General features: G+C 40.8%; 1 protein-coding gene across 3 annotated transcripts; it reads left to right on the top strand.

Moving 5' to 3' along the window:
- Positions 1 to 831: 831 nt before the first annotated feature.
- bbox1 (butyrobetaine (gamma), 2-oxoglutarate dioxygenase (gamma-butyrobetaine hydroxylase) 1) lies at positions 832 to 24,707 on the top strand. Of its 3 annotated transcripts, XM_037095875.1 has the most exons (9): positions 832 to 979; positions 1,068 to 1,132; positions 2,366 to 2,820; positions 4,252 to 4,366; positions 17,113 to 17,311; positions 18,198 to 18,303; positions 18,492 to 18,688; positions 19,776 to 19,942; positions 22,344 to 24,707. In XM_037095875.1, the coding sequence occupies exons 3-9, from the start codon at positions 2,413 to 2,415 to the stop codon at positions 22,502 to 22,504; spliced, it is 1,353 nt and encodes a 450-aa protein (XP_036951770.1). In that variant the 5' UTR covers positions 832 to 979; positions 1,068 to 1,132; positions 2,366 to 2,412; the 3' UTR covers positions 22,505 to 24,707. The 3 variants fall into 3 exon arrangements, with proteins under 3 accessions (XP_036951770.1, XP_036951769.1, XP_036951768.1); XM_037095874.1 differs by having other exon boundaries at positions 855 to 1,132; XM_037095873.1 differs by lacking the exons at positions 832 to 979; positions 1,068 to 1,132 and adding an exon at positions 1,244 to 1,483.
- The last annotated feature ends 46 nt before the right edge of the window (positions 24,708 to 24,753 follow it).

Genomic DNA, 24,753 nt, shown 5'->3' with positions numbered 1-24,753 from the left:
CAGATATCTCAGGCCTCTAGGGGATAATTCGATTTTGGTGACAACTTTTCATCTACAGCACACCTGAAGTTATTAAGGGTTAGCGTTAGCTCAGGTGTTGCTAATTGACTACTTTAGGTAATGAAACATTTCACACTGTAATTTTAGACATCTTTTCAACTTGAGTTGCAGATGTCTTAATAACTTCCTGTGTTTCAGCATTTTCAAATAAAGTTTTTATGACGGCAAAATGTTTCTCCATGCAGCGAAAGCTACAAGGTGAATTTGAATCCCGACCTCAGTCTGCCCGATGTGTGCACTTTACCTGGTGAGCTACTTATTAGATTTATTGGATACCATGTTTAGGTGATCCAATCTTGAAATATTAGCCCACATGATGAAGGCTGCATCACCAAAACAAATATATCACTGAGGCTAGCTCACCTGATAAAGAACATGCCATGCGTTGGTTACTGCGGTTAAGACTCTTTATTTTTTTTATTTGAAACCCTGTAAGGATGTCACTTTTATTCTAGCTCTCCAGTGAAAGAGTTTTCAAAGTCGGGAAGGATGTTGAAATGATGTGTTTAGGTCATGTCTCTGCCCAGTTAGTAGTTTAACCTTTTGGCATGCTGACATTTGTTTACAGGCCTATTGCAGCAAACACAATACAACAACAACAACGATAAGTTAGGATGTGCTGTAGATGAAAAGTCATCACCAAACCCTGCAGAATTACCCTCTGGGCACCTTAAACGCATGTGACAAAAGCATTGACACCACATCGGACGGAAGATAGACGGACGTGTTGTGAAATTTACTCATTAAAAGTAACCATTGTTCCCCCCTGCAGTACTCTTTGTGGTTGAGCAGCCACTGGCCCGCTATCTACGCAGCAATTAAAAGAGGAAAAACGCTCTTTTGTCGGGGCGGGGCAGCCACACTTTTGTTTAATGAAACACAACCCTGTTGGCTCAGGAACTGGTATCAGACTGAAAAAGTAGGGCAACGGTCATGCACTTGCAGGAATTATGTCATCGAGTCCAGCCTCCCGTCAACCTTTCACCTACTTTCTCTCTCACTGACAGCCGGTGTTTGTGTTGACGCTGGCGAAGGGGACGAGGAGCCGACGGCAACGTATCAACGGTTACAGGTAACGTCTGATAATGGAAAACTTTTTTTTCTAGAAAATGAACGTAAACCTTAAAAAAAATATATATATATATACATATATAAAAAGCGGCGGGAAATAGGTCGACTGGTAGCTTTTCTCTGTTGGCTTTGAAAGTGAGACCACGATGTAAACACGACGAGCAGAGACATGGCGGTGCGTTTTCAACGAGCTAGCTAACATGCCGGTTAGCTCAGTTTTCAAAAGCTAAGCAGACCTCAGCGGGTGGAACTGTTGTCATGTGCGACGGAAGTGAACGTTACACCAGGCAGCGGCTGGTATCTCTGGCTCACACGCTCGTTTCTTGTGTTCAGCCGTCCAATTCTGAAAGAGGTGTGTGCAGCAAAGTCAATATAGATGCCTTATATTAAAGCTGCCATGTTAAAACAATACTATTGTACAACATGTACTGTATACTACAACAAACATGCATGGTACTGCAGATGGATAAATGTTTTCTTTTTGTAATGTTTATGTATTGAAAAGATGCAGCATTTATTTTGTAGACTGCTGTAGTCTGATTATTGGAAGACCTTTATGAATAAAAGTGGAATTTAAATGATCAGAAAGTAGCCACGTGCAGTGATATAGATCATGGAGGATTCCATATCCATTCCATTCGAATCCAAAATTATCAAGTAAAATGATTAATCAGCTAGAAGCATAATGGTTAATTTAAACCTGAATTAAAAAAATTTTGCGGCTGCAACAAGAAAACAGCTCAACTCCTGTGGGATTTTGGACTACAGTGCACCTTTTGTCATGTTTCTTCATATTGTGCCGCTGTTTTGCAGTGCAGCTTTGCCCAGATCTTACCAACACTCTGTCAGCAGCCCAAGCTCAGAATAAACTACAGTCAGAATTTCCAGAGCCCCCTGAAAAAGCTTGGAGACATTTTCAACTATATCTGATGCACTTGGCATTGTGTAGGACCATGATTTTGTGTCTTTGATTTGAATATAAAGTAGATTAGACTTAAGATTTAAGCCGTAAAAAAATGTGCATAAGTGCATTATTTTAGCATCCTTTTTCTGGCTCATGATATACTCATGATATACTACTACCTCATTTGTTTAGAATTGTGACATAAGTAAATTTAGCCTGGCAGGACACTCTCACTGTTGGTAACTTGTAAAATTTGGTCTATCATGCACACCTGGTTTTTAAACGTTACAGCTGAAAGAGTGAAGTGTTCCTTTTTCTCTGTCTCCACAGAGTTGTTGGCCCTTGCTGATCTAGAGACAAAGAGAGAACCATTCAGAATGTGGATGAGTAAATTTTCACGTGTGGCCCTGCCTGCGCTGCAGAGAAGCACCTCTGCCATGGCCCGCCCGGCTCTAAGGGCTTGTAGCAGACCAGGACTACAGACTGCGGGTCAGGTGTCCTCTCGTCTGACCTCAGTGCAGCTTCGTGGGCAGCAGACATTGGGGTCAGCTTCCCTCCCTCTGGCTCGCCACTCAGTGAGGCATGCCAGGGCCCTGGATGAGGAGAGGATGATGGAGGTGGAGTGGGAGGATGGAGGCCAAAGTCTGTACCCATTCACATGGCTGAGAGACAACTGCCAGTGTCCACTGTGTACCCTGGAGTCAGCTCAGGCCCGGAAACTGTTGATGGCTGATCTTGATATCCACACAGGAGTCGACACTGTGGAGGTCATCAATGACAACAAGGTATCCTGCTCTGAGGTTCACAAACTCTGCATAAATTATCTATATTGACAAAAACAAAAAATGAATGTTTGAACTATTATCCAAAATGAATGGGGCTTTTCCAAACACATTTACTGACCTGGCTTGACCTGGTTAGACTCAACACTTCCCCTGTTGTTCCAAAACAACAGGGGAATTGAGTCAATTGAGCGACTGAGAGTAGCAAGCTAAACACGTTTATTTATTTGGTTCCTTTAAAATTTTCACAATAAAGGTCCTCAATTATCAGTTATCCAGAAGCTTTTATTATGAAGCAGCCAAATCAGGAAATATTATATGACTTCCAGCTGAAAGCAAACATGATGGAACAGTAAACTAAAGCAGATAACTGAAAGTATGAACAGGAAAAATATTCCCCTGGTTGGTGATAATGGACATTTTGGGTGTATTAAGTTTCATGTTCACTTACTGTTACTCATGTAATAACTAAAACTTCTAAAACCCTTCAATTCATTACACAATATCACTACCTAATCGGACATTATTATTGTTATAAGGTGATATATAGTATGATACTTTCAAGAAATTTAATTTTGTTATTTTATTACTTTGCATTTGTATTTATCTTTGTGTGTTAAGCAACACAACTCGTACTATACTTTGGTATCATGAATCTTGTTTATTAACGGAATTTACACTTTGCTGACTGTTTGAGGGCAACTGCCTGGTGATAAACTGTGAGGTAAAAGACAATCTAATTTTGGCAGAGGCGCACGTTCAGCCTGACCTTTTAAGTCCTCCAAAGAAACCACCTGCACCCCTCCGCTCACAAAGGTGGTTTGGCCCCTCGAGTAGGACACAGATATAAACAGATTGCTTTGACGTGACAGTGGTGCCAAGCTACCTTGTGCCATTTGCTTTTGCTGATAGAAATCAAATTCAATAAGTTTCCTGTATTGTTTTTTTTTTTTGTTTCCTGTGCCAAGATTTTTGAGAGAAGCTTATCACCGTGAGCATTTATTTCGAACACCACAAAAATAATTTCATCCTTGCCTCTGGCTAGAGAAAAAGATTAGAGGACACACAAAATCCTCCGTGAGAGGTTTTTAAAGAAGCAGATGGTAAACATTGGAAATCCTTATTTGAAAAGGAATAAAAGCATTTTTCTTCTCAGTTTTATGAATCTAAGGGCATATTTAAAGTGTATTCGTAACAGGCCGATGAATGTTGTTTCTGGAAACGAGAAATAAGAAAATCTACATTTTTGAATTTATTTTTTTTATTATATCCAGTAAAGGTTGTCACTTACTCTGAACTTGAAAGAGAGATGGTGCTCTTTCATTTGATGGCTCATAATTACAAAACATTAAGAGGTGGAAACATGGAGGAAAAAAAGGAGCTAAAATGTGTCGGCCAGTTTACGGGATCAATAGGCTTTTTGTCTCTCCACAGGTGTCCATTGTGTGGCCGAACCAACACACCAGTGTATTTGATGCAGAGTGGCTGAAGAAACGCTGTTTCTCTCCCGCTGCCAGACAGGCAATGCAGGAAGAACTTTTCCTCAACAGTGAGTCCATCTTTTATGGTTAAAATTTAATTTTCTACATTTGTCTTTAATATATGCTTTTGTTGAAAGTGTTTTTGAGAGGTGATTCTTTTTCCCATGATTAGGTTGAGGTGCTGTTGTATTCTGTCATAGACAGGTGTTTTGTATTTGTTTGTCAACCTCATTTATATCATCAGGGAAGCCTAAATAACAGAAACACCTCTAGAATTCAGCTTAACTGCACTACCACACTACAGCTTCCAAAGTGAATCAAAACCCTCTCTGAGACAGTTCCAACCCAACAATGAAACCTTCACAAATGGGGGATTTATTACAGGACTGTTGTGGTGAACTGCATTAGTTTTAATTCAGGGTACTTGAAAATAAATTCCGATGGTCACTTTATTGTGTGTCAGAGGCTTTTTATGCAAAGCCTTTCCGATGTTCTTGAAGATACAATGTGCTCATCTCTTCCCACATGTATAAGGTGAATGCATGCACAGATGAAGTCATTGTGGTAGTAAAAAAAGATTTTCATGCACATGCTTGTATATATACATAGTTCACACAAACTGCTGTAATGAAAGGCCAGTACTGACTGAAACATATGGTGTGATCACTTTCTAAAAGATTACCCTGTGGTTGATGTAATGTTTAAAGAGATGTATTTTAAAGAAGGCCGTAAATCACAACACAGCTGTCCTAAAGAATTAACAGCATGAACAAAACACTGTCATTAATTACTGCATTTTCAAAGCTGTTTGTGCAAACAGATATTTCTCTGCCTGCCCAGCAGTGAGTGTTACCTGTTTGTACATGACAAACAGTCAGACCCGATGAGGCTCTTCATGGAAGACAGTTTCCACTGTGACCACATTCACTGTGATTTATGACAAAATACAAGAGGATCTAATTTTCATATTTTCCCATTGCTGTAACCACAATGGAGAGTGTGTAATTGTGTACATTCCAGCATGACATTTAATGTCTGTTTTAAAGCCAGCAAGTGCTTCTGCTTTAGCATTGCTACAGATAAACAGTAATTTCAGTATTCAGTTGTGTGATTTTTAAGTTTTGATGTCTAGTTTTTGCTTCCTAATTCCAATTGATGGTTCATGAAAGAGAGAGTCAACAGGGTACTCAGCTGAAATTAAATTTCGCCCTGACATAAGTGTAAAATGAAATGCAGGTGAAATTTGTGATTTATGCTCTCCAGATGTTTTTGGACTTTTTTCAATCATCTTTTCTCTAGTTCTCTTATCTTTTGTCCTACTTCTGATACCTTTTAAGTTGATTTCGCAGATGACGAAGAATATAAAATTTGTCTTAATCATGTGTTTTTCATGCTTAATATTTTGGATGTAATTTTATTAGGTTAACATTTAGCATGTGGGAACAGCAGGAATTGAGAGGTACTGAACAAAAGGATTGTTCATGATCATCATTTAGTAAAGCAGCTGCAGCTGCTCTCTGGTGTGTGTGTGTGTGTGTGTGTGTGTGTGTGTGTGTGTGTGTGTGTGTGTGTGTGTGTGTGTGTGTGTGTGTGTGGGGGGGGGGGGCTGTTAGAATAAAAATTAGTGGACTTTCTCCGCTAACCACTCCTGAAGAAAAAAAGATGCCCCTGATTTAAACTCTTCTTACCACACTATTTTTTTTTTCTCAGTAACATAACAGGGTTGTTAAGGAAGTACGTTTTTCTACAGACTGGAAAGAGAAGTCATTTTACAGTACATTTACAATGGCCCAATACACTTTACAGCCTGCCAGACGGCAGAGGAGAAAGTTTAGCTATGGAACAAGGTAGCGGCGTTTCAGTAGAGCGGGGGATGGACTGAAGTCAGTTTGTGTACACACACGTGGTCCTGAAGGACCCACAGGGCTGAGCGGCTCCTGCTCTGTTCCACACTGATTAAGGTTGTGTGTGTGTGGTGTTGCAGAGCTCCTCCATTCATGTTGAAGTGTAAACAGATCCCCCTCATAGCAATTTACAGACAGATAGGCTTTTTTGTAGTGGAGATACTTTTCAGCCGTTCTCAGCACAGAGCCAGGAGCGCTCCTGGAAGACACTTCTAAGCTCATACACCAAAATACAATACAAGATGACATGCACACACACACACACACACACACACACTCTCTGGGTTTAATTATTTCCTCATGAGTGCCAGCCTGAAATTCTTTTGCGCCAGAAAAAATCTGGAAAGGTATGGTTCACCTCCGAGTATTTTGCTCACATTGTCACTCCTTACTACTCCATGACGTTAACTCACTGAAGCGTAGTCCACAGTTTGAATTTCTGTTTCCTTTTTCATGCAGCGCACCTAGATTTTACAGGCCCACATTTGCCTGTTAAAGTGTTCTCAACAGTGAAAGTTAAGAACACTCGGGACACCGTGAGGTCAATATGAAAATTGGAGCTCTGGGGATATTATTCAGCGTGTACTATACCTCCTGTTCTTATGTCTGAACTAATGTTTTTTTCTTCTGCTTTTACTGTTTCTATGGAGTTGTACAACTCAAACCGCAGTATGAAGTTCAGCAACAGCAGCAGAAGTTATTATTGGAGGGAGAAGTGGTATCATTCAAGGACACTTAGAAATAACACCTCTTAACTTGTTTAGTTTACCGTCTTAAACAGGGAAATCAACTAGAACGTGTTCAATTCATGTAGCGCTGCAACGATTAATCGTCTAGTTGTCTACTTTTAAATTAATCACCACAAGTATTTTGATAATCTGTTAATCAGGTTGCATATTTTTTTAATTACATAAATTGTGGACAAAACAAGACGTTTGAGGACGTCATTTTGTGCGTTCAGAATCACTGATTGACATTTTACCCCATTTTCTGACTAACAACAAATCATGTAATCTAGAGAAGAACCAACAGATGAATCACCAATTTAATAAAATCATTAGATGCAGCCCTTAATTTGTGTTTCAAATGTTCAAGGCAACTTTATTACTATTAACTATCATTCTCAGACAGTTAATCTTCCTGTTAATGACTCTCCATGCATCATAACTGTTCTGTCAGTTCTTCAGGTAAAATTTTATTTTCAAATGTCGACTGTAGCATATTGGAGGCACATGTGATTTATCAGCATCACCAGTTTATTGTCCTTGAACATCTACTCCAGACAGAACTGAACCGAGGCACAGAATGTCTGCATGTGAAACATGCTAAGGCAGCGGACTCTCTGAAAGGCTGACGTCTGTATAAATGCGAGTCTCATTCAGACCCCCTTCTGTCCCTGCCATATGGAAAACCGATTTAGAGTGAGGGTCAAGAGAAAGAAAAGATCTGCATGTTCTTACCAAACACAAGCACGCCGTTGTCAGTATTTCCTTCCCTGGGAACGAACAAATCCCTGAGCCTGTAGGCATGTGTAACCAGGAATTTGTACTCAAACTGCCTGGTGTCCAACCCTGAGGAGTTAAAGCAGACATTTTCCCACTAAATTTCTTAATATCCCAATATACTGCAGTTGTTAGGACCCTATATTTTAGTTTTTTTGCTGTTTTATGGTCACCTTGGGAATTCTTGCATGTTTGTTACACATTTGCTTTCTTTGTGGTCCACTGTGTAGTTGGCAGCTTTCGTCAAAAGTTTTACCAACTCGTATCTGCTGTGAGGTTTCTTGTATCTATAACCATGGAGACAAGTGTTACGTGTCATTCACAGGTTCAACCTTTAGTAGTCGCACGTGCCGTTTTCTCGCTGGCATGTGCACTTTGAGCCTTTCACGTCACTTGGAGGAGAGTGATGATGTCGAATTGCTCTCGGGAACACCAAAAGCTTATGTCACTCACAGCCTTATCAGCAATGACTCTTCCTTTCACCGATAAATCTGTCAGTGATTTACTCAAATGGCTGCCAGATGCTTTTAATATTTGAACCATGTCATCGTCTCAGGCCTCCCATTTTGCGCTTGTCATGTTTGTTTAGTCGAGGTAGGAATCATGACTAATTTCATGTCACTGGTATTTAAAAGTCGGATGTGAAACAGGTTAAATGGATCTTTTTCGAAATGTAGAAATATGCTCAAACACATGGTTCTCTCACCGTTTTCACTTGCATTCAGCAACTTACACCGGTAGTTTGTAAAAGAAGTCTTGTCTTTCCCAGATGCCTTCAAGAGCATTTGCTAATTCAGAAAACTGTTTATATTGCTCACCCTCAACAGTGCGTAATAGCATGTCATTTTTCAGTAATTTGCTTTGATCACTCAGATTAAGTGTGTTAAGTTTTGCTAATTGAAATAAGTGCCACTGCATGGCTTTCTTTGGCTAGCCTCCCTGTCACATTATATTCTGCTCTGCAGCTCTAACTTTAATGTGGTTTTACAAAGCAAGCAACAATCGCTGATTTTATTTTTGTTTTTCTTATTCCTCCTGTTGACTGACAATGTTATTTTCTGGTAGCAGGATGAGAGAGAAGTTGACCCTAAAGAAAGGAAATTACCACCTATGTTCAGCTCCATGTTTCTGATTAATGAAGATGCATTGGTCTGTATAATGGTGATGCTGTTCTTCTTATCATGACTGGCACCAAGTTAGAATTGGGATTTTAAAAGATGAATTTGATCTCAGTCATTGTGATTGTTTTGTTGACACTTGCATTGATCAATACTGCAGATACAAAAATATCAATACTAAAATACAAAAGCTTCAATTTCCTCATGGCTGTGCTCACCTAGGTTTCGATTTGCTGTAAATGGTCACTTTTATGGCCCTTAAATATAGACATTTCTAAGTAAAAGCTCACAGTATAAAGCTATTCACTACATGGTTGTAAAATGCACTGCAAGCATTTAAAAGATTAGGAGACATGGAAAGGAGTCTGCAGGACAAATTTTGGTTACATTTATTGTTTTTCTCAAGAGTGTGATTGACAGGAAATGATGAAACTAAAGGTGCCATGAGATTTCTCTTACTGTAGCAGCTGTCCCTGCCATATCCTCCCCTGGCCTGCCAGAAAACGTCCCTAGTTATGAGTCACAGCCAGAGCTGTGAACAATATCTAACCTCAAGCTGTAGATTGAGTATCAAAAATTCCCTGGCACCTTACCACATCTTTACCTCAACTATCTGGTCTTAACCAGTGTTTCTGCCGCATTATGAAAATCTCTGTGAAGCTTTCAAAAGTCTGAGAGAGGCTATGGAAAATATTCCCAAGCAGTGTGAACTTTTTTTATTAGGCTATAGTGGCAATGTTCATGGTACTTGTAAATACTTTTAGATACCAATACAGTCACACGATCTTTAGTAGGCTTGACTTGGGTAATGCAACTATCTCTTCGAGTGAAAATGCCATAAATCTGTTAAAGTTGATCTGCTGCCTGGGTGCTCAGTAAGACCAGAAGGAGAGCAAATATTGAACCCATTTTAAAGGCTGTGATCTTGTTGCTTGGATTTTTTTTTACAGATTTCACTAAAAGTCTTTAGCGAAAATAATTTTTGAACAAGCCTCTAAATTGTTTTGAATTGCGAGAAGAAAAAGGCAATTTGTGCAGCAGCTCTAAGCTCTCAGGCAACCGTTAAGCTAAAAATATAGTCTCTCTGTCCACATTGCACAAGGTTCTTGTGTTTTACTCTTAGTCGATGTCTTTGTGCTGACCAAGATTTATACCACTGAAGAGTTTGGACACATGTTAGCACATCTATGGCTACATACTGTACGTTTTAGCCCGACTCTTTGACTTTATACCATTTCTCTCTTTCATTTTTGATACTTAGGTGCTATATTTAAACACTTTTTATATGAAGTTCTAGCTAAATTCAAAAATCTATGACTGTTTTCTTAATGTATATATAATTCTACTGATTATTTTCATCTTTAATGGTTTAGTCTATGGAATGTCAAAACTTTGTGAAAATGCTCTTACAGTTTTCCATAGCCCGCCAATCCAAAACCCAAAGACTCCTCATCTCCTTTCATAACTGAAAAAGAAAAGCAGCTAATCCTCACATTCAAGAAGCTGGAACCAGCAAATGTTTTGGCATTTTTACTTATAAAATGTCCAACATAAAATTATTTATTGATGGAAATGATCTTACTGTTGTAGCTCAACAGCACATACCCATGTGGATGTAGGTGCTATAGAGTCTTTGGTGTTCATTATCAGTAGTTTGCTGTATGTCTTGTGCAATTGTGGCTTTTTTTGTGCTCTCATTTCCTCTTTTAAAAACCCACAGTTTACATCAATTAGTGTTCCATCTGAATTGGACAGTTACAGTAAACTTCCCGACCAACTGGTCCGAGGCTCCTTTAAACGGACTCAGCTGAGTTTGGACTTTCCTCCATTAAGTCGACTGACTGATTCTATAACTCAGCCAAGTAGCAGCTGATTTGTCATTTCCCTGTCTGGCTGGTGTTTCCTTTGCCATCTGGTCTGAATTTGGGCTCCGATGTCATCACTTGTCAGTTGATAGAAAGGCTCCTGGAAACATAGCTGCGGAGGTCTGTCCATGGAAAAACTTTTCCCAAACCTGACCGTCACTTCTCAGGCCGTTTCACAGCTTCAGCAGAGCTCACACTCAAACACGTGCTTACATGCACGTGTACATGCCATGTTATCAACCTGAGAAGACTTTGAGGTATCTGAATTGTAAACTGTGATTTGAGTGTTTTCATTTGTCAGAATTAGCTTTTGTTATTCTGCTGAGGGCTGTGATGGACTGCTGAGGGTTTTAGCAATACAGATTTGTCAAAAACACTGGTGGTCAGCCAAATCTCCCACATTTAAGATGTCTCTTTCAAAAGAAGTTGTGGTTCCTTTTTAGCTAATGTCACTAATTTTCACCCACACACAGTTTATTTATTCACTGTGTATTCCTGTAATGCTTTCACGGATCAATTATATTTAGGTTAAATCCCTTTCCTTTGTCATCCCTTTTGAAATGTTAGCACCTTTACATCAGACTGCATGGAAAGCTGGGTGATTATAATGATTGGATTTTTCATTTTTCTGCCAACCAAACCTCCTGCTTGGCACTGACATGTAACACCGAAAGCATTGAGCATAAGTTGGCAAAAGAAAAGGACGTAATTTGACAAATTACCACAGGACTCATTTGAATTTTGTGAACCTGAACTTGCTGATGGAGAAAAGAAGTTGAGTTTGGATTCATGTTTGGACGGTCTGCTGCTCTCCAGTGAGGAAACACTGCTCGCTCTGTCTCCTCCAAACTGGGAATGCAGAGGTTGGCTGCGCTGTCTTCCAGCCGTGTTTCCTAGATAAAGGTGTGTTTGTCCAATTAGTGCAGGGTGGAGTGTGTTTCATGGAGTTCCACTGAAATACAGACACACATTATATAGACTGTGAAAACTGAAAAATGCATGCTAATTATTGACTGGAATATAACTGGAGACACAGTTTCTTTTTTATTTTTCAAATGTCTGGACCCGTGGTCTGGTAGGAAAGGGATTATTTTGAAACTTCTAAAAAAGTTAAACCCTAATGAAGGCCTACAGACACTAGAGAAGTAAAGCTTTGCCACTTTGTTTTTTTCTTCAATATTGTACATCCAAGAAGAAACAAAAAGTCTTGAAATAAAGATTTTTGGCAAATGCTTTTTTTTTATCTTTGAAAGACAACTCAAATATGGTGCTGTTCCTCTTAAAAAACCCAAAAACTGAGTTGCTCGAAGCTGTAATGCTTATTTAATAATAACTAATGAATACACGTGCTGGCAGTGTGGTTGTGTCATGGGTGCTATGTCTTCTCAAAAACACTTATCATTAATGATTCAGCAGATCTTGTACTTGAAGCAGTTTACAAGCTGAGTTGGGGGTGAAAACCTGTTTCAAATTAGAGCTGGTCTGTTTTCACTTACACGTCAATTAACAGAGATGGAACAATGTTAATGATTTATTACTTGCTGTGATTAAAGAGAGAGTCCATCAAATCATACTTTATTCGGCGGTGGAAGAAGTATGCAGGTCTTTTACAAATAATCATTTTAATTTCTTCTTAATTTCTTTAACTTCCTTTGAGCCTCAGAAATCATCGCGGCATTCCTCTTTTGCACTGATGTGGCGATACACAAAAATATACTGCTGGTGAAGAGTTTTCGAGATAATTGTCATGAATTGTGAATTGAGTAGTGAGAGCGTTGATCTTGAGAATGTAAAGTAAAAACTACTTGTTCCCTGAGAAATTAAAAAATAGTGTCAGCAGACCTTATTTTAATCTCTCACAGTATTTTTTTAATGCAGGACAGTGGCTCTCTGTGTGTGTTATATTGACCGGATTTTGCTGCTATAGTTGGCGGAGATGCTATTTTATATGTTCATGTCTCACATGGCTACTGTTGAATGTATGAAATTGCATCAGATTTTATATGATCACCATTTGTTTTGTTTTTTTTCTATAAAAACCCTGATTTGTAATAGTGTAAATTACAGTATTGAGAGTGTATATAGAGTGTGCTTGGTTACAGTCCACCAGTGGCTTTATTAATACTGACATATCACTCTGATCGAATAAATGGGATATTTGGGGATCAAACTGCAGATGAAATAGGGCAATCTTATTTCATCTGATTTCAATAAAATCTCTAAAAACGTTCTTTTAGTACAAACAACAGCCCGATTCTAATCCATCAGTCTTATTCTTTCTAAAAAAAAAAGGGCTGTTTGTGCCCATCTGGTTCCGAGCCCTCCGCTGTGCATTCCACAGACGGCCCATTGAAGTGAGCTGATCTGAGCTCTGTGATAAAACTTAACCAAGTCAAAACAAAAGCTCTGCGGATAACTGCAGTGATTCAAACAGAGCTTTGAAGGCGCTCCCAGCTGCAGAGGAGAGTGACGCAGCCCTCTGAGCTTAAACAGAGCACAGTGAGGGGAGAGCCAAACTGCCATGAGCTGCCTGACAGCCACAGGAGCCGCGGCTTCAGGTTTCCTCATCTGGAAAAGCCACTGTAGCAGACCACGACCGAGGAGGGGGGGAAAACAGGAGAGGGGATTATGCACATATACTATCTTGTCAGACTGTCAGTGTCTGGCGGTGTCCCTTCAAGCAGATGCTAGCACAGTCCTTCCTGTGAGAACTGCAGTGACTTTACACAAATTAACAAATAAACTTAAGCCTGCGGTTACTGATTTGGTTGGGTCACTTGGGGGCAGCAGAAACGATCTGTAAACACAACGTAAACAAAAAAATCATCTTGGTACAATTAGCAAACAGCTTCTTATTTTCACATTCAGCAGCTACAGAGGAACATTATCATTCGTTTGAAGCCACCTTAATTTTAAATTTTTAATATAATTAATATAAGTCCGTTTATGGCTCTCTTTTAGCTTTTAATCTCTCCTGACTTCTGAGGAAAAGATTTCTTACCATCTATTTAAAATCCATGGCTTGGTGCTGAGCATGTTATTTACAGTGGTTTCTCAGAACTTGTTAGATGAAAACGACGACCTCTCGCTGGCAAAAACAATGCTATACTCCGTTTTATACAGCGATAACTCAGTACCACCACAACAGGCTCTTTTTTTTTTCCACAGCCTTTGTTTGTTTTTACATCCAACCAAACAATGACAGCATAATGCCGCCCCGGAGTGTGATTGTCAGATAGCATGCTGGCACACTGCAAGCAAAAGAGGCGTGGGACGTGTAACAGAACAGCGACAGCAGTCAAGTTAGATGTTTAACATGTGTGCTGGACAGCGCTGTCTAAACAGTGGCATAAGCAGGGTAAAGGTTTCTGGCCCAGCAACACCTGCGTCCAAGGTGTAGGAGGGAAAAACACTAAAGAGGTGGCAGAGCGCAGCACTAACAGTCCTTCACCACTCCTGTTACATGCCGGCTCGTCTCGTCCTCTGCAGGGAGGGTTAAAGGAGACACTTTAATATGTTCTGTGCTGGTTCAGGGTCACACACATAACATGTCATAAAATTGTCACACTCCTCTTCCGTCCTGCCGGCTCAGTGGTTCACTGTTTTTACACGCAAGTCTACTCGCCGATGTTAGGGCTCACACGGGAAACAACAATAACGCTCCATTCTGCTTTTGTATCTTTATTATTCAGAACAGCGAGGAGGAATAAAGGTGCAACTGTCCCGCTTTGAACATTGACGCTGTGTAAAATGAGCTTGTAAGGGGAACTGAGAGGGAACCAAAGCAGTAAAGATGCGTTACCAGACAAGTAAACACGGAGCTGAAACTCACGTAAAGCTGAGGTGGGCTTCAGGTTCAGGAAATGAATGTACGAAATAAAAAATAAAAAAATCTTTATCATCAGACCCCTTTCATAGTGTTTATTGACATGTATCACATCACTGGATTACAAATACTAATGAAATAACATAAGAAGCATTTGAGGACAGACAAAATGTCAACTCAAATGTAACACGATGCAGCATAATTGAAAAACATGGTGGAATTGAAGCAAACAATCACAGTCAGAACATTAAAACAACCGACAAGACCACAAAACTTTAGTCTTTCAATAAAACACCAAGGATGCTTTACATTCATATCATCTGATATGGAATCATGTCTTAAATAACCATGTTTTTCCCCGAAAAGTAAGCAGTAACTGTGGCTGTCACATAACTGCAGGCGAGCAGGATGTTTTATTCTCAGTCTCAGATACGGTAGAGTAGAAGTACGGGGAAAACTAGTGGAGTAAAGCACAAGTACTTCAAAACTGCCCTTGAGTTGTTTCTAAATAAATGTAATTTTCTACAATTGAAGCTCTTGTTTGTTTGCTCCAGATTTTTATCCCCGGCAGTTCTGGTGAAAAGGTCCTTTTTTTTTGTTCTTAAATCGGTGGCCAATGTGAGCTGACAGGAGACTTTAAAAAAAAAAAAAAAAAAAAGAACTTCCCTGTGAGCCTTCACATCTCAGATTTGTGATTAGCCTTCCCGGTTGAAAACAAGCACATGTGAGGAGCTCATTACACGATGAGAAGGCAGATATTCTTGCATAGTTCTCATCTTGTGCTCGACCCAGCCGCCGCGGCGTTAAGTCGCTCAGCGGTGAGCGCGTTCGAAATGAGACTGGAGCCGAGCTGCAGCCAGAACTGCACAGCTGATGCGTATGCACACCGCGACCAGTGCTGTGGCCTCTGTTGTCATAGGTGACACCATTTGACCGCGGAGCTGAAACACTGCGGTGCATGTTAGAAGACATCCAGGTCCAGTTTCACAAGAGTAATTGTAACATTTAGGCTTGACCTTTGCCCCAATTTCTCATTCTCTGCCCTTGTCTCCCTCCGCCCTCTGGACAAGTTTTAACAAGCGGGGGGTTTTCCTGACCCTTTGAACTGTGCGGCCAGAAGCTGATCATTTGTGACAACAGCCTGGAGGGAGGTCTGCGAGTCATGATGATCGCTGTGTTCCTGACTGATGCTGCAACCGTGCGTGCTTTGTGCCTCGCTGCCTTCCTCGCTGAAATTCCTCATCACCAGCTAATGTCTGTCTGTTGCAACTGTAAATCTTTATGGCCTTCAAAGTGAACAGTCACATTGTCTTTTAACGCTGTCAACACTTTAGAGGACGATACATTATGCATGAAGCTCGCCCTGCTGCGTGTCCGTCTCCTGCAGGCTGCAGCCTTGTAATCTGTTTGTGATGCGGCCGCTCGGAAAAGTTGTTTTGACGTCGTTGGGTGCGGAAAAGAGACGCTAGAAGGAGCCACAAACATCAGACAGGTACACAAGCTCCTCAGCTAAACCCCTACTTCTCCTCCTCCCGCAAATGTACTTAGCAGCTGTTTCTGTGGAAGTCACTGGAGAGAGGCTGCATGGAAAAAGGAGTCGAGCCAGCTGGGTGGAGAGCTGTGGGAGGATTTTTTCCACTTCTGTCTGTCTGACAGAGACAGGCTGATTTTTTCTTTTTCTTTTCTTTTTTCTTTCAGCGAGCAATTCATCTTGAATTGCGCACACCATCGCATGCAGTGGCGAGCTGCAACATTTTCAAATTAAGGCCAATCATTAAGTTGCACATTAAAAGTTTCCTTTCTGTAACAAACTAAACATAAACCCTGGCGTGCTGCGAGCCACTTTTAGGATTACTGTCAAATTTCACTCTTGTTTTCAACCTGAAAAATTGAAACTACAAATTTGATAATGTGTTTTATTCAGTAGGGTGTGTTCATGCTGTGTTTTTGATTGGATTGCCTCGGCCTGCAGCACACCAGACAACACTCTCCACAGGTTATTCAACATTCTATACGCCATCTCGGAAAAGAAAACAGGTCCTGAAGGGAGCGACGTGTGTTGACGGAATGTGTCAGCGCTATAGCTCATCGCTGCTGCACACCTGGATTGTTCCGGCCCGTTTTTGTTGGTGGAGCTGCACAGTCAGATAATGTCGACGCAGGTGTCTTCGGTGAAAACATGAATTATCTTTGTTAATGCAGTTGTGAACGGTGCCAACTGTGGCTATTATTTGTGCGTCCACAAAGCAGTTGTGGAGATTTATTTACGTGGCATGGAGTGGATGTGCAACCACAACAGAACATGCTAAGTCTCACTCCACAAGAAGCTAACGCAGGTTTAAACCAAGGCAAAGGGAGAAGAAAAAATTAATGCGAGGTCTGATAAAGTTGCTATGATACGGACCTGTTGTGTTTTTGTTGTGCAGCGTTTTGTTCAGCAGAGCAGCTTCGGGAAAGGACAAAGACTGTCGGCTGGAAAAAAGCTTCATGCCTGTGCATAACGGGCACGGCTTATTTCTTGTCAGGCAAACAAAAGCCAAAAAGGAACAACCGCATGTGTGTCAATGACAGCTCTTCCACGTCCTCTTTCTCACTTCAGAGCGTTATTATTGGGACTCCAAGCTCCGCATCCCCACGGCCGACTACCAGGAAGTCCTCCATGACGACAAGGCGGCGCTGGCCTGGCTGCTGGCCCTGCGTCGCGTTGGCATCGTTTACCTGAAGGGGGCTCCAGCAGAGCAAGGCCAAGTGGCCAAACTGGCTGAGAGGATTGGCTATCTCAGGCTGACATTCTACGGGTAAGACTCTGAGACCTTCGTCCTTTTCTCTGCAGTCGTCCTCGGCCAAAGCCACTGTTTAATAATCGGACTCCCCACTAAATCTTGAGCTGCTGAATTTTCCACTGATCATATTTTAGCTGGAGCACTGCCCAGGGAGTGTTATGAGTAAAAATTGAATAGAAAGACCTTTATTTACATCCCTTTTCCATTGAATCAGGAAAAAAAAATATATCAGCTTTGATGTTTTGATGAAAGAAGCTCTCAGATTCTCACCTTACAGCAGTGATGTTTAGGGAAACGTCTCCACGAGTCAATTATCTGTTGCTTTGATTCATTTTGGTTCCATGGAAACGATTAGAGAGTGTCTGTTAGTCCTTCATCACTCTGACTTACTGCAGTGCTGATTATTTCAGGACAGAGGCGAGGAAAACAACCTTAAAGCATTCCAGCTTTTTTTTTTTTTTTTTTTTTTAAGCTAGAGGAATTACCTGGTGCACTCAGTCAGAACAGAGGTTTGGAGCGTAAAGCTGTTGCACTGCCAGCGGATGAGCTCATATTGCCGCAAGTAAAGAGACTGCAGACTAATGCTGAAGGCCTGCCATCAGAGAAACTCGACTGTTTTACGAGTCGGGCATCCAAACGAGGCATTGCAAACAGAACATGGAAGATAACTCTCCCTCATTAGAGCTCTATTCCTGCTGCATCTCAATGAAGTATCTACTTCAGAGGCTGCAGTCTGCGCATTCTTGTGAAGCTGCCCAGTTTCCCCCTCAGGGATCCCTGCAAAGTTCATCTCATCTCTGGCTTTTTTCTCCACGCAGCCTAATTGTTGCTGCTTATCTTCTAAAGCCTAAGTTAAATTATTAACGCGGAGTTTATTAATGAATGTTATCTTCGTCCTCAGGCACACATGGCAGGTCCAGGACAAATACATGGCCAACAACGTAGCCTACACATCAGGACGGCTGAGTCTCCACACGGACTACCCCGCATTACACTTTGCACCTGGAGTGAGTCAAATCTGATTTCCACGGTCTATTGAGTGGAAGTAAACTGCGCTAAACAGATACGGTATCACTCATGAATTTATGTGCCGCTTTTATAACTTTGTTTTAACTGCCAGCATTCAGTTTTTATGTAGTCGGAGTTGTAAAACGAGCATTTGTGCGACGTGTGTGTGTGTGTGTGTGTGTGTTAGGTTCAGTTTCTGCACTGCATCAAGCAGGCTGTGGAGGGAGGGGAGAGCGAGGTGGTGGATGGCTTCCACATGGCCGAGCAGCTACAGAGAGAAGACCCCGAGGCCTTCAGGACACTCTCCTCGCTCCGCGTCGACTTCACCGACACCGGGGTGGACTACTGCGACTTCATGCTGCAGTCCAAGAAATGCATCATCGAGTAAGTGGAGACAGACCCCAGATCAGGAGTTGTGTTTTTTTTTATTATCACACATAAAAACACATCAGCTCTTTGCATGGAGCAGACTCAGATTAAAAAAAGAAACTGAAATGACATGCATGTCAAAAAGATGCAGTGGCACATCGCAACACTGTGACTGTGTGTGTGATGTGAAGTGAGACACTGCCATCTGCTGCTCAGAAATATGAAGTCTGAATATAGTCGACCCAGCCTCCAGAATCATGTGGAACGTCTTCACTGAAGAGTGTCACAGCTGCACAGTAGTATTTATTGTTTTGGAATGAAATATTTCACAGATGCATTTGTTGGGCTCTAACTTTGGTATAAAATGTTGAAAAGCCCAACAGTGCGACCTAAGATGTCTTTGTTCACAGAATCACAAGACATGCAGTTAACTGTCACAGAGGCGTAAAAAAAACCAGAAAACAGAACTGTAACTTCATTAGAAATATACTCAGTCTGAGTATTCGATTGTCAAAATAATTGGCGATTAATTTATCTGAAAATCTCAATGCATTGATTAATCATTGTGCAGCTTTACACGTTTAAGTCTAATTTCCATCTGTCCACATACATTTGTCCCCCGAAAAACTTTGATTAATTTCTAAATCAACTGAATCTACTAGACTTTACTAACTGATGAATCCTCAAACCTGGAAGATGTCACAAAATAGTGAAAAATGTCCCAGAGCCTGAGGTGATGTGAACAAAGTGCTTGTAAACAGTTAGTCCATTTATCAGTTAGGTTACTGATAGATAAATTATCTGCAGCAGTTTTGATTATCATTCTTTGTTTCTCAGTAAAAATGTGTTGGAATGTAAATATTTGATAGATTTGAATAGTGTTTTATTATACTAAAGTAAAGTTTGAACTGTTAGACTGGTAGATAAAAAAGATCAGAGGAGCACCAGCTTTGGATAAATTTCATAAACCAGATCCAAATTCTACCAGATATCAGAGAATGAAAAAGAATCACTGTATGAATCCTGCTAGTGAGACTGGCTCATTTGATATTTGACTTGCATGATTATTGAATGAATGAATTCTCTTTGTCGTTCGTCCCAGCGTCGACAGCGAGGGTCGAGTCGAGAGGATAAACTACAACAACGCCACCAGAGAATCTGTACTGGACTTCCCCTTACACCAGGTCCAGCCCTTCTACAGAGCACTGAAGGCCTACGTGGACATCATGAACCGACCCGAGAACGTGGTCACCTACAGAATGGAGCCAGGTCGGTGCGAACCTCTCCAAACTGATGAAAAAAGTAAAAATAGGATGGGAGCAGGAACAGGAAGCTGTCAGTGAGGCTGGTAGTAAACAGAGCACGAAACTGAACGGTGCTGTTCATCATCATTGTCCTCATCAGTGTCACGGTGACATCAGAGGCCGGTGTCGTCTCTGTCGCTGTAGACGAAATGAAATTACCCCAGACCGATGTAACCCCTCTCTGTATAATCACTGCTCTGCAAAACAGGCTGCAGCATCAAGTGACAGAGACGGAGTAATGATATTGTACGAGACGCTAAGGACATCAGAGTGTAGCAGGATGGAGCCATTAGTAGGGAGACGGCGTTGAGACAGCGGCTCGCAGAGTTCAAGCCTCCATGTTAGAAAGCATCCATCCTGATGACGCGTCCTTGAGGCTGTTTAAAGGATTCAGTATGCCACAAGCAAACATGTCGGAGCGTGTCGTCCAACCATGTCTGAAGGGTTTAAACCTGCCCCACTCAAAAGGTGAGGCGAAGAGCCTGCCCTCACAGAGGGATGAGACGCGATGACGTCACCAGTCGCTCAACCCGAAGAGCAATTTTCCAGTGGTGGCTTAGCAACTGTTACTAGGCAAGGACCGAGGCTTCTGTCCACATGTTGCAGATGTGTGCATGAGGTCGCAGTGAGTGGGAAGTGGGCATTTATTACAGAAAGTGTAACGGGTTGTTTATCTGCTAAAGTGTTTACTCGCTCATCTCTAATAGAGTGGTGTAGCGATGATGGCTCCCTCAGCGAGAAGCCTTTTGGGGTTTATTAATTTGATTTTGGATTATTGCAGAAAAAAGGCTCTGTGGCAAACACAAGTTTATGATACATGGATGTTTTGTTCAGCAAAATAATTAAAAGTTAAATCGCTAGAAGGAAAAAGCTAACGTTAGGCTATAAACAGACTACATTGAGGTTGCATGACTTAAACGTCACTATCACTAAATCTTTTACTACACAAGTACATACACGTTTTCAGTAAACTCATCAATGTACAAGTTGTAAAGTTACAGTTAGAGTAGATTGTAACTAAAGTTCCAATTTAATGTCCCTGAAAATGTCTGTTGTCTCATTTAGCCACTTGTTAGCAGCCGACACATAAGAGCTTTATAATAAAACTTTGGGATATTTAAATGTAGAACAAAATGTGTAAATATCTTAAGCATGTGGCAACACAGATCTTATTTAACTGAAAACCCATTCAAAGAACTTTATTGACTTAACGACGAAGGAACCAGATGTGCAAAAGTGCAAATTTCCTGGTTTTACGACTACAAACTACACATTTATATTAGCAGCTCTCTTCTGCTGTTTGTTGGATGTAATTTACAGTCAACTCCAAGCCAGCATTAGTTAAGATTGCTTCAAGTTCAAGTTCCCCTCATACTCTTGTCACATTAAAGTGACAACGCACTATTATAATAATTTAATAATAATAATATCAAGAATAGGCCAAACTGGGCTATGTTAGAGTAAAACACCTGATGAATATCTGTTTGTATTATGTTTTTCCTTTTTATATACAAACTAGCTGTAAATTGCAAAAGAAAACCACCGTTTTTGCCCAGGACATGCAGCTGGAGCTTTGATCTTTCATCGTGATATCATGTATAAAGCCACCATGTTCATATCTTAGAACCCTGGGATGAGATTCTACTCTTATGGAGTAGCAGAAAATGGAAATATTCAGGTAAAGTAGCTCAAAATTATACAGTTACATACCATCACATGCTATTACTATATTTTGACAAAAAATATCTATGGAACTGAATCTGTTCAAAATAATGACCAATAATGAGTAACAGTAAATAAACACATCAGTCAATCCTGGGTCCTAATTTTCTACCAACTCTTGTAGCTAACATTAGCTAAATAACAAGCTAGCTTCAGCAGATGAGACCTGCCAGTAACAGTTGTCATTTCACTCCTAACCTCTGACCTGAGTGTAGGCAAATGGTAGAACTGTAAGTCCTTGTGGTGAGAGAATTAAATTAAAGGTGCAATATGCAAGAACTGGCCATCTATCAAATTCATATTCCACACAAAAAAGAGGCAGCATATCACCAGTAACTGCTTACTGCTGCTGCTAACTGTAGTTGTCGTTAACCTGGTAGCTCAATTAGCTGTGGAGCTAGCAGTTCGAACTGGAAACTCATGGACCAGGGGAGTGTCGGTGTTTACTCTAAGCACAGGAGCTTTGACTGTGATGGATCAGGGCTAGCTGGTTAGCATGCTAACTTAAGTAGAAATCTCTGCGTCACATTCTGTTGACAAGTTTAGCAACTTTTTGAACATCTTCGACTAAAGTTCTTCCTTATTGTCCCTTTAAATGTAGCTCAGATCCTTGAGTCTGATCTGTGGCTGTTGATTTATTTCAGGCGACTTGGTGACCTTCGATAACTGGCGTCTGCTGCACGGCCGCAGGAGCTACATCAGCAGGCCGGACACGCTGCGACACCTGGAGGGCGCCTACCTGGACTGGGACGAAGTCATGTCTCGCCTCCGGATACTCCGCAGCTCGGTCCAGGACAAAGCATGAGCCCTGGAAATGGCCACATTTCAACCGGTTGCTTTACAGTCTTGTGTTGTTAGGTGGCTGGGAACTATGAGTTAAGCTAAATGTTGCTCTTGAAAAACGGTCAGTGGTGAGGACAAAGTGCAAAGATACTGAAATATCTCACAACTTCTTAAGAGCTAAATCGCCAACCCTGAAGCAGCAAAGCATGAATATTACGTGAACAATGCAAAGATTAAGAAAAACACCCTGGGTTTCAGATTCAAAGGTGTCGTTTGGATTAGTCATGTTTGACGAGTGTCAAATGAGTTTTTCTGTGCTCACACTGAAGAGGTTTTCTACATTTTCCTGGGTACTCCACATTATTATGATGTTGTGCAATTTATACATGTTGTCTAAACTGATTTACCTCCTTATCTCCTTTCAAAAGACTCCACGGCTGTTTCTGGAACCACTCCCTATTCAATCTTTATTGCACTTTATTTACTGACCACCATTTTCTATTCACTGAGTGGAGAATGAGAGTGATTTTAGACTCAGCCCAGGAGTAAATTGTGCTATAATCCTTACATCTCAGTTTCTTCGTGCTTAACCGCCTGCTACATTATCTTGCTACCTCTACTTTTAAATCCTGTGCCTACGTAAAGGACGTGATGTCCTTGAGCTCTCCTTCAGTCGCAGTCCGAATTCATCATCGCCTTAAGCCTCAGTGCATGAGATGTAGCAGCATGAAATAACTGTTATTTTGTTAAACTGACCCTTTAAATTTACGACATGTTCATGTTTACTTATTTATGACCATAGAACCATAGAAAGCTGAGATACAGCAAACAGTTGCTGTCCACTGAAAACTAAGTATTTTCAAGATTTACTGCATTTAAAAAGGAGAAATGTATAAGATATGGCCAGAACTCTACTTTAGAAACTTAATGATGCCCTAACATCGTCAACAGACTGGAGAGAAACGGCACTGGTGACGATAAGTCAAAGATACTGTGTTGCAAGAAAAAAACAACTTTTTATCTTCTGAATTCAAGTTTCTCTCTCAACTCTGGTTCTTTTGACATAATTCAAAGATAATTAGGTAACGTTAGCTTTGTAAAGCCAAGGATAGCTGGCAAAGAGCAGCAGCTGCCCCATCCCCCGAAAAAGGGAAACCTCACAAAACGTTTTGGGGAGCTACGTTCAAATTCTGAGTACACCTGAGGACCGCCAACAGTTTACTTTTGAAACTCCTGCTTGTTCCTGAATATGATCAAGATGACTAGATTTTTGTTATAGTGTCAAAATAATAAGTACTGTAAAAGATGAACTGTAGAAACAATATCCTGTTTATGCAGTCAGGCCTCCAAGATCTCAAACTATCTGCATTAGGATTATGTATAGAAGAGTCTTCATCTTGATCTGACGTTACAAACCTTTCCCTGAAGCTCAGTCTTCTTTTTTTATGTGAGCTAAAGATAATATGGATGTACTTGCTGTAGCAGAAACTGTCTGACCAGGTATTCAGAGACATGCTCACTGATGGAAGGTGTGAATAATTCATCCTTAAACCTTTGCAGTTTGTATACTTCAAAATGAGCCTTTGTTTATGTACTCCAGTCTTAAAAAGGGGCAGTTACTGCTAAAATCAAAAATGGTTCCTGAAAAGTGACACTGCTTCTTGAGTTTTTCAAATGTATTTTAAACTCTTTTTTTTGGCCCTTTTAGCACCACAAGCTGAGAATCATCTAGTTCCATTACATTTAATATCTCCATAAGTGGCAACTCACACCCCAACAATCTACACAAATAAAGCCCTGTGTCCACATAGCGTTTCTTTTTTCCAGTTGTTTCAAATGGAGAGTGAGCATCTCAGAAAAGTCTTTCTTCTGAGCGCTCCACCTGTTCTGTGCAGCCGCTCCGAGTTGAAAACTTCTCAGGAAGGCATTGGTGAGGTCACCGATGTTCATTTTACTTGCCTAGGTCACTGTATTCTCCGTAATATTTACTTTTCTGCCTGTGAAAGAAAAAAAAAAAAACCCGCTATGTGGACTCAGGCCTAAGTGGCACTACAGGTATGAGGAAAAAACTGGATTTTTTGATTTATGAGTTAAGTGTCCCTTTAAAACGTGTAATGGTTGAACTGCAGTTTGAGAGACTCAGGCTTTTACCAAAATTTCTTGTCTTTTTTTTTCCTTTTAAACAAAGGTTGTTCCAACTTGATAAAATAAATCTTCAAAGTGCAGCAGTGCTGTCTTCCATTTGTTTACTCATTCCAATTTCAGTGTTTT

Source organism: Acanthopagrus latus, chromosome 4, assembly GCF_904848185.1.
Source record: "Acanthopagrus latus isolate v.2019 chromosome 4, fAcaLat1.1, whole genome shotgun sequence".
NCBI classification, from domain to species: Eukaryota; Metazoa; Chordata; class Actinopteri; order Spariformes; family Sparidae; genus Acanthopagrus; species Acanthopagrus latus.
The sequence above is the reverse complement of the archived record's forward strand: the minus strand, read 5'-3'. Positions and strand labels throughout refer to the sequence as shown.